Source organism: Panulirus ornatus, chromosome 40 (genome assembly GCF_036320965.1).
Source record: "Panulirus ornatus isolate Po-2019 chromosome 40, ASM3632096v1, whole genome shotgun sequence".
Classification (NCBI taxonomy): Eukaryota; Metazoa; Arthropoda; class Malacostraca; order Decapoda; family Palinuridae; genus Panulirus; species Panulirus ornatus.
In genome coordinates this window covers 7,290,351-7,301,626 of record NC_092263.1, presented here as the reverse complement: position 1 = coordinate 7,301,626, position 11,276 = coordinate 7,290,351, and the positions used below count along the sequence as shown (strand labels likewise).

Sequence of the window (11,276 nt, the reverse complement as noted above, 5' to 3'; positions counted from 1 at the left end):
CTCCAAGATGGCCAGCCACCCCAGCCAACATGGTCATGTTGGTACATCGCTGTGGTCAGGTTACGATGTAGCAACTTCATTATGTAGTCTCCAAGATGGCCAGCCACCCCAGCCAACATGGTCATGTTGCTACATCGCTGTGGTGAGAGGTTACGATGTAACAACTTTATTATGTAGTCTCCAAGATGGCCAGCCACCCCAGCCAACATGGTCATGTTGGTACATCGCTGTGGTGAGAGGTTACGATGTAACAACTTTATTATGTAGTCTCCAAGATGGCCAGCCACCCCAGCCAACATGGTCATGTTGGTACATCGCTGTGGTGAGAGGTTACGATGTAGCAACTTCATTATGTAGTCTCCAAGATGGCCAGCCACCCCAGCCAACATGGTCATGTTGCTACATCGCTGTGCTGAGAGGTTACGATGTAGCAACTTTATTATGTAGTCTCCAAGATGGCCAGCCACCCCAGCCAACATGGTCATGTTGCTACATCGCTGTGCTGAGAGGTTACGATGTAGCAACTTTATTATGTAGTCTCCAAGATGGCCAGCCACCCCAGCCAACATGGTCATGTTGCTACATCGCTGTGGTGAGAGGTTACGATGTAACAACTTTATTATGTAGTCTCCAAGATGGCCAGCAGCCCACTAGGATGGTCATGTGGTAAATCCTCCAACAACTTTGACAGAATTTTGTAAAAATCTTCGCTTGATTTTCCTACATTCTTTATTTTTAGGATTTTCTCTTATACAACCTGGCTATGATATTACCATCCCATAATACAAAATGCTTTCAGCCATTTTGGGTTTATATATATATATATATATATATATATATATATATATATATATATATTATACTTTGTCGCTGTCTCCCGCGTTAGCGAGGTAGCGCAAGGAAACAGACGAAAGAATGGCCCAACCCACCCACATACACATGTATATACATACACGTCCACACACGCTCATATACATACCTAGACATTTCAATGAATACATACATATACATACACAGACATATACATGTATATACACATGTACATAATTCATACTTGCTGCCTTTATTCATTCCCGTCGCCACCCCGCCACACATGAAATGACAACCCCCTCCTCTCTCTCTCTCTCTCTCTCTCTCTCTCTCTCTCTCTCTCTCTCTCTCTCTCTCTCTCTCTCTAAGGTCAGTTGTCTTGGGCAACTTCTAGGACACAAAGAGCCCACCATCCCGGCTGTCAACACATGCATCAGCCACGCCCCTTCATCCGCCACGCCCATATCTACATCCTCAAATACAACTCTAACAACAGCAGCCATTATATCTACATCTACATCAACAAGTACAACATTTTCATCATCAAGTACAACAACTTATACCATCAACTATATCAACACTTACATCTACAACAACAAGGTCTAAATCTACAACTACACTAAACATTCTTCTTACATCAAGCACATCTACGAGTGTAAGTCTTCTCCTCCAACAACTGCTACATCTTCATCTTTACTTTTTGAAATGATTCAATTCCTGCGTCACCCACACTCCATCTATATCCACAAATACAACTGTTGTATCTACATCTAGATAACAACTATAACTTCTTTAAAAACAACCAATTATTCCTCTACTTCAACAACTGTAGTTCCTTCATCAAGCGCATCTTCATTAACAAACAACAAGGGGGGGGGGGGGGGGGGGGGTGTCCACCTCCTACCAACAACCATTAACACAACATGTCCACCTCCTACAACAGCCATGTATGTCATTAACAACATGTCCCTCCTCACAACCTTAACAACCATTCACAGCACCATTACAACACATGGTCACTCTCACTACCATTACAACCATTAACAACCATTACAACAACATGTCCACCTCCTACAACAGCCATTAACAACATCATGTCCACCTCCTACAACAACCATTAACAACATGTCCACCTCCTACAACAACCATTAACAACAACATGTCCACCTCCTACAACAACCATTTAACAACAACATTGTCCACCTCCTACAACAGCCATTAACTACAACATGTCCACCTCCTACTAACCATTAACCATGTCAACCTAACCAATTAACACAACAGCCACCTCCTAAGAACAACCATTAACACAACATGTCACACCTCCTACAACAGCCATTAACACAACATGTCACACTCCTACAACAACCATTAACACAACATGTCCACCTCCGACCAACAACCATTAACAAACAACATGTCCACCATCCTACAACAACCATTAACAACAACATGTCCACCTCCTACAACAACCATTAACAACAACATGTCCACCTCCTACAACAACCATTAACAACACATGTCCACCTCCTACAACAACCATTAACAACAACATGTCCACCTCCTACAACAACCATTAACAACAACATGTCCACCTCCTACAACAACCATTAACAACAACATGTCCACCTCCTACAACAACCATTAACAACAACATGTCCACCTCCTACAACAACCATTAACAACAACATGTCCACCTCCTACAACAACCATTAACAACAACATGTCCACCTCCTACAACAACCATTAACAACAACATGTCCACCTCCTACAACAACCATTAACAACAACATGTCCACCTCCTACAACAACCATTAACAACAACATGTCCACCTCCTACAACAACCATTAACAACAACATGTCCACCTCCTACAACAACCATTAACAACAACATGTCCACCTCCTACAACAACCATTAACAACAACATGTCCACCTCCTACAACAACCATTAACAACAACATGTCCACCTCCTACAACAACCATTAACAACAACATGTCCACCTCCTACAACAACCATTAACAACAACATGTCCACCTCCTACAACAACCATTAACAACAACATGTCCACCTCCTACAACAACCATTAACAACAACATGTCCACCTCCTACAACAACCATTAACAACAACATGTCCACCTCCTACAACAACCATTAACAACAACATGTCCACCTCCTACAACAACCATTAACAACAACATGTCCACCTCCTACAACAACCATTAACAACAACATGTCCACCTCCTACAACAACCATTAACAACAACATGTCCACCTCCTACAACAACCATTAACAACAACATGTCCACCTCCTACAACAACCATTAACAACAACATGTCCACCTCCTACAACAACCATTAACAACAACATGTCCACCTCCTACAACAACCATTAACAACAACATGTCCACCTCCTACAACAACCATTAACAACAACATGTCCACCTCCTACAACAACCATTAACAACAACATGTCCACCTCCTACAACAACCATTAACAACAACATGTCCACCTCCTACAACAACCATTAACAACAACATGTCCACCTCCTACAACAACCATTAACAACAACATGTCCACCTCCTACAACAACCATTAACAACAACATGTCCACCTCCTACAACAACCATTAACAACAACATGTCCACCTCCTACAACAACCATTAACAACAACATGTCCACCTCCTACAACAACCATTAACAACAACACGTCCACCTCCTACAACAACCATTAACAACAACACGTCCACCTCCTACAACAACCATTAACAACAACATGTCCACCTCCTACAACAACCATTAACAACAACATGTCCACCTCCTACAACAACCATTAACAACAACATGTCCACCTCCTACAACAACCATTAACAACAACATGTCCACCTCCTACAACAACCAGTTAACAACAACATGTCCACCTCCTACAACAACCATTAACAACAACATGTCCACCTCCTACAACAACCATTAACAACAACATGTCCACCTCCTACAACAACCATTAACAACAACATGTCCACCTCCTACAACAACCATTAACAACAACATGTCCACCTCCTACAACAACCATTAACAACAACATGTCCACCTCCTACAACAACCATTAACAACAACATGTCCACCTCCTACAACAACCATTAACAACAACATGTCCACCTCCTACAACAACCATTAACAACAACATGTCCACCTCCTACAACAACCATTAACAACAACATGTCCACCTCCTACAACAACCATTAACAACAACATGTCCACCTCCTACAACAACCATTAACAACAACATGTCCACCTCCTACAACAACCATTAACAACAACATGTCCACCTCCTACAACAACCATTAACAACAACATGTCCACCTCCTACAACAACCATTAACAACAACATGTCCACCTCCTACAACAACCATTAACAACATGTCCACCTCCTACAACCACCGCCAAATCTACGTTTCTGAGTCAACTTTAGCAAGTCACACTTTTAACTACAACTTCATTAACAACAACATGTAATGTACGTCAACAAATCATATAAACACTTATCTACTCTCCATCTGCAAGTATAACCTCAACAGACCACATACATCCACAACTAGGAGTACAACTTCTTACATCACAACTACGTTCTCATCTACGGAATATAAAGAAGTACAGCTTCATTAACCAAAATGACGTTGACATATATAACCCTTACAACAGCGACACAAGCTACGTCCATCTACATCAATAGTACATCTCTTTCAACAGTCACGTCTACATCAACATCATCATTATTACCAACAACTTCAACAAGAGCCACATCTTCACTTACAAGAACAACTGCTATAATAACAACCACATTTACATAACAACCACTTCTACATGAACTCGTCTCTCTTCATCATCTGCATGTATACATGAACGGTACATGTCTTGCAACACAACCTTATCTACGTGCGCATTAACAATTACAACTTAAGTCACAACACCTACATGATATGTATAAACTTCCTCATCACCTCAATTAAGCCTTTGTGAGCCACACCCACACGTGAATTGCAAATCACAACCTTTACAAAAATTGAAATATGCCATTCACAACCCTTACAAATATCAAAATATTGCCAATGACAACCCTAACAAAAATTAGAGTATTTCAGATTTTTACAAAGACTTTTACAACACTTTAGACGATTGTTCTCTGTGTCACAAATGTGATATTTACACCATGTAACGTAAACAAAACGTTGTGGAAATCATGACTTTACAACATTGTCACAACATCATTATGTTACGATGACGTGCACAATACGTCCTCACAACAGTAATGTTGTAGTGTTGTTAGAACGTTGCCACACAACATACTGTATAGTTACGATCCTGCAACATTGTTACAAAGTCCTGTATGACATGACCAAACTACAACCTATTAACAACGTTTGGTAAAGGTTGTAAGTTAGCTGGGGTCTTCCTGTTGCTTCAATACGTGATTTCAAATTGATAGTGATAAAGAAGCACGTTCACAGATGCTTCTAATGACGGTTTAAGACCTTGTTCACTGGGATTGAATGGGATCAAGACTTTGTTCACTGGGATTAAATGGGATCAAGACTTTGTTCAAGGGTAGTAGTTTGGTTCAAGACTTCAATTAAAGGTATCAAATGAGATCTAGACATTGTTCAGGGAAGTTGAACAGAACAACAAGATCTTTTTCCCCCTGCTCTCGTGGTTGTCTCGTGTTGTGACCTCCCAGTCTTACTCTGGAGGAAGGTAGTGCTACACTGGCCCTATTATGGGAATGACAACATCCAATTTGTATGCGAATCTCATAGCCTGATAGCCTTTTGAAGCCTTCATGTCTCGTTGACTGCCATAACATTGATGAGAGAAAATGAATCCAGAACTTTAACCTTCAAGTTAAGTGACCTTCCAGATAGCGAGAGGACAGAGGTGAGCGTGTGGCTGGGCGGCACTGACCAGACGGTGGAGGGTGTGTGGCTGTGGGTGACTGGTGACCCCATGCCGAGAGGTCCGCCCTTCTGGGGATATGTGGATAAGTAAGGATTCTTCTTGTGTACATTTATTGTATCATTTACAATAGAGCTTGGTATAAGGTACATACGTTTGTCGCAATGTAAATCTGTTATTATATACTCTTATAAGAGGACGATGATCTGTTTTCTTAAATCACCCAACTTGTCTGATGTACAAGTGAGCCGCATGGTTAGACCTTGTTACAGTTCTTGTGAATCAGCTCCAGAATGATCACTCGTTGTACACTGCTGACCCTATAGAGATCCTGGAATGCCAGGTTCTTAGATGATATTGACAGATGATAATGTCTGGTGTGTATGTGAGTATGGTGAGGAAGTCAATGTTTCACTAATATTGACAGATGATAATGTCTGGTGTGTATGTGAGTATGGTGAGGAAGTCAATGTTTCACTAATATTGACAGATGATAATGTCTGGTGTGTATGTGAGTATGGTGAGGAAGTCAATGTTTCACTAATATTGACAGATGATAATGTCTGGTGTGTATGTGAGTATGGTGAGGAAGTCAATGTTTCACTAATATTGACAGATGATAATGTCTGGTGTGTATGTGAGTATGGTGAGGAAGTCAATGTTTCACTAATATTGACAGATGATAATGTCTGGTGTGTATGCGAGTATGGTGAGGAAGTCAATGTTTCACTAATATTGACAGATGATAATGTCTGGTGTGTATGTGAGTATGGTGAGGAAGTCAATGTTTCACTAATATTGACAGATGATAATGTCTGGTGTGTATGTGAGTATGGTGAGGAAGTCAATGTTTCACTAATATTGACAGATGATAATGTCTGGTGTGTATGTGAGTATGGTGAGGAAGTCAATGTTTCACTAATATTGACAGATGATAATGTCTGGTGTGTATGTGAGTATGGTGAAGAAGTCAATGTTTCACTAATATTGACAGATGATAATGTCTGGTGTGTTTGTGATTATGGTGAGGAAGTCAATGTTTCACTAATATTGACAGATGATAATGTCTGGTGTGTATGTGAGTATGGTGAGGAAGTCAATGTTTCACTAATATTGACAGATGATAATGTCTGGTGTGTATGTGAGTATGGTGAGGAAGTCAATGTTTCACTAATATTGACAGATGATAATGTCTGGTGTGTATGTGAGTATGGTGAAGAAGTCAATGTTTCACTAATATTGACAGATGATAATGTCTGGTGTGTTTGTGATTATGGTGAGGAAGTCAATGTTTCACTAATATTGACAGGTGATAATGTCTGGTGTGTATGTGAGTATGGTGAGGAAGTCAATGTTTCACTAATATTGACAGATGATAATGTCTGGTGTGTATGTGAGTATGGTGAGGAAGTCAATGTTTCACTAATATTGACAGATGATAATGTCTGGTGTGTATGTGAGTAGATGATAATGTCTGGTGTGTATGTGAGTATGGTGAGGAAGTCAATGTTTCACTAATATTGACAGATGATAATGTCTGGTGTGTATGTGAGTATGGTGAGGAAGTCAATGTTTCACTAATATTGACAGATGATAATGTCTGGTGTGTATGTGAGTATGGTGAGGAAGTCAATGTCTCACTAATATTGACAGATGATAATGTCTAGTGTGTATGTGAGTAGATGATAATGTCTGGTGTGTATATGAGTATGGTGAGGAAGTCAATGTCTCACTAATATTAACAGATGATAATGTCTGGTGTGTATGTGAGTATGGTGAGGAAGTCAATGTTTCACTAATATTGACAGATGATAATGTCTGGTGTGTATGTGAGTATGGTGAGGAAGTCAATGTCTCACTAATATTGACAGATGATAATGTCTGGTGTGTATGTGAGTAGATGATAATGTCTGGTGTGTATGTGAGTATGGTGAGGAAGTCAATGTCTCACTAATATTAACAGATGATAATGTCTGGTGTGTATGTGAGTATGGTGACGAAGTCAATGTTTCACTAATATTGACAGATGATAATGTCTGGTGTGTATGTGAGTAGATGATAATGTCTGGTGTGTATGTGAGTATGGTGAGGAAGTCAATGTCTCACTAATATTAACAGATGATAATGTCTGGTGTGTATGTGAGTATGGTGAGGAAGTCAATGTTTCACTAATATTGACAGATGATAATGTCTGGTGTGTATGTGAGTACGGTGAGGAAGTCAATGTTTCACTAATATTGACAGATGATAATGTCTGGTGTGTATGTGAGTATGGTGAGGAAGTCAATGTCTCACTAATATTGACAGATGATAATGTCTGGTGTGTATGTGAGTATGGTGAGGAAGTCAATGTTTCACTAATATTGACAGATGATAATGTCTGGTGTGCATGTGAGTATGGTGAGGAAGTCAATGTTTCACTAATATTGACAGATGATAATGTCTGGTGTGTATGTGGGTATGGTGAGGAAGTCAATGTCTCACTAATATTGACAGATGATAATGTCTGGTGTGTATGTGAGTAGATGATAATGTCTGGTGTGTATGTGAGTATGGTGAGGAAGTCAATGTCTCACTAACATTAACAGATGATAATGTCTGGTGTGTATGTGAGTATGGTGAGGAAGTCAATGTTTCACTAATATTGACAGATGATAATGTCTGGTGTGTATGTGAGTATGGTGAGGAAGTCAATGTTTCACTAATATTAACAGATGATAATGTCTGGTGTGTATGTGAGTATGGTGAGGAAGTCAATGTTTCACTAATATTGACAGATGATAATGTCTGGTGTGTATGTGAGTATGGTGAGGAAGTCAATGTTTCACTAATATTGACAGATGATAATGTCTGGTGTGCATGTGAGTATGGTGAGGAAGTCAATGTTTCACTAATATTGACAGATGATAATGTCTGGTGTGTATGTGGGTATGGTGAGGAAGTCAATGTCTCACTAATATTGACAGATGATAATGTCTGGTGTGTATGTGAGTAGATGATAATGTCTGGTGTGTATGTGAGTATGGTGAGGAAGTCAATGTCTCACTAATATTGACAGATGATAATGTCTGGTGTGTATGTGAGTATGGTGAGGAAGTCAATGTTTCACTAATATTGACAGATGATAATGTCTGGTGTGTATGTGAGTATGGTGAGGAAGTCAATGTTTCACTAATATTGACAGATGATAATGTCTGGTGTGTATGTGAGTATGGTGAGGAAGTCAATGTCTCACTAATATTAACAGATGATAATGTCTGGTGTGTATGTGAGTATGGTGAGGAAGTCAATGTTTCACTAATATTGACAGATGATAATGTCTGGTGTGTATGTGAGTATGGTGAGGAAGTCAATGTTTCACTAATATTGACAGATGATAATGTCTGGTGTGTATGTGAGTATGGTGAGGAAGTCAATGTTTCACTAATATTGACAGATGATAATGTCTGGTGTGTATGTGAGTATGGTGAGGAAGTCAATGTTTCACTAGTATTGACGCAGACATCCTGGTAAACCAGGTCCAAACGTTGTAGCCATCCAAGTTGGATTTATGAAGTATAGCAGATCTACTGAACCAAAACCTCTGGCGCTAGTGATATCAAACACTAGCTAGGACTTAGTTATACACCTTTACCATACTGGCGTCCTCTCCATCATACACACAAGTAGAACCTGGGATATTGGAGTTTGATCTTGAAACATCAAACTCTTTTGGAATCAGTGGTCTTTGAAGGCCGATGTGACATCATCAACATTGATTTAAGTCACAGAAGAAACAAATGTCCAGTACTGGGACATTAAGCGTGCCTGGTGTACAATAATTGTACATATGTTTCCTAGTGATGAGGTCATCCAGAGAGGAGAAGCCTACATCTCCACGAAGCTGCTGCTTCAAGAAATCAATTGACGTGGCTAAAATGTTTTTAGAACTAGAACAGCATCATGTGTAGGGCTCGTGTTGGGCCTACAGCAAGATGATGGGCCACACATGACACAGAATATACCATCAAACTGATAACTTTTAGCTAATCATTTAGTAAATAAGTAAACAATGAGCCACAAAACTCCTTTAACACCATCCTACATATGTTTCAGTTATCGCAGTGAACCGAGTGGAGGAAAAAACCAGAACTGTGCCGTGTTGTACCATCAAGATTACTACATACATGACACGGAGTGCTCAGGAACCTTCGCCCCGCTGTGCCAACTGTGAGGAGGAGAACAACTGAACCATCTGATGACCAGCCCAGCCATGGGTCGTCACACAGCAGCAACTTGGACGAGGTCAAGATATCAGCAATCACGCAAGCTTGGCTGTCTGATATATCGCAAGACTTATATGGTGTTCTCATATATATATATATATATATATATATCCACTGCAATACCATCCAAACCTGCTGCCTTGCCGGCTTTCATCTTCCGCAAAGCTTTTACTACCTCTTCTCTGTTTACCAAATCATTTTCCCTAACTCTCTCACTTTGCACACCACCTCGACCAAAACACCCTATATCTGCCACTCTGTCATCAGACACATTCAACAAACCTTCAAAATACTCATTCCATCTCCTTCTCACATCACCGCTACTTGTTATCACCTCCCCATTTACGCCCTTCACTGAAGTTCCCATTTGCTCCCTTGTCTTACGCACCCTATTTACCTCCTTCCAGAACATCTTTTTATTCTCCCTAAAATTTACTGATAGTCTCTCACCCCAACTCTCATTTGCCCTTTTTTTCACCTCTTGCACCTTTCTCTTGACCTCCTGTCTCTTTCTTTTATACTTCTCCCACTCAATTGCATTTTTTCCCTGCAAAAATCGTCCAAATGCCTCTCTCTTCTCTTTCACTAATACTCTTACTTCTTCATCCCACCACACACTACCCTTTCTAAACAGCCCACCTCCCACTCTTCTCATGCCACAAGCATCTTTTGCGCAATCCATCACTGATTCCCTAAATACATCCCATTCCTCCCCGACTCCCCTTACTTCCATTGTTCTCACCTTTTTCCATTCTGTACACAGTCTCTCCTGGTACTTCCCCACACAGGTCTCCTTCCCAAGCTCACTTACTCTCACCACCTTCTTCACCCCAACATTCACTCCTCTTTTCTGAAAACCCATACTAATCTTCACCTTAGCCTCCACAAGATAATGATCAGACATCCCTCCAGTTGCACCTCTCAGCACATTAACATCCAAAAGTCTCTCTTTCGCACGCCTGTCAATTAACACGTAATCCAATAACGCTCTCTGGCCATCTCTCCTACTTACATAAGTATACTTATGTATATCTCGCTTTTTAAACCAGGTATTCCCAATCATCAGTCCTTTTTCAGCACATAAATCTACAAGCTCTTCACCATTTCCATTTACAACACTGAACACCCCATGCATACCAATTATTCCCTCAACTGCCACATTACTCACCTTTGCATTCAAATCACCCATCACTATAACCCGGTCTCGTGCATCAAAACCGCTAACACACTCATTAAGAAAGGGGGTGACT

At 40.4% G+C, this 11,276-nt stretch overlaps 1 protein-coding gene across 1 annotated transcript in view; it reads left to right on the top strand.

The window, feature by feature from the left end:
• LOC139761524 (perlucin-like protein) overlaps nucleotides 1-10,106 on the top strand; it is a 36,919-nt gene extending 26,813 nt beyond the window's left edge. The window contains exons 5-6 of the mRNA XM_071685789.1: nucleotides 5,727-5,850; nucleotides 9,857-10,106. Of these exons, the coding sequence (XP_071541890.1) occupies nucleotides 5,727-5,850; nucleotides 9,857-9,974 (242 nt within the window). The 3' untranslated portion in view covers nucleotides 9,975-10,106. The remainder of the gene's footprint in view (nucleotides 1-5,726; nucleotides 5,851-9,856) is intronic.
• The last annotated feature ends 1,170 nt before the right edge of the window (nucleotides 10,107-11,276 follow it).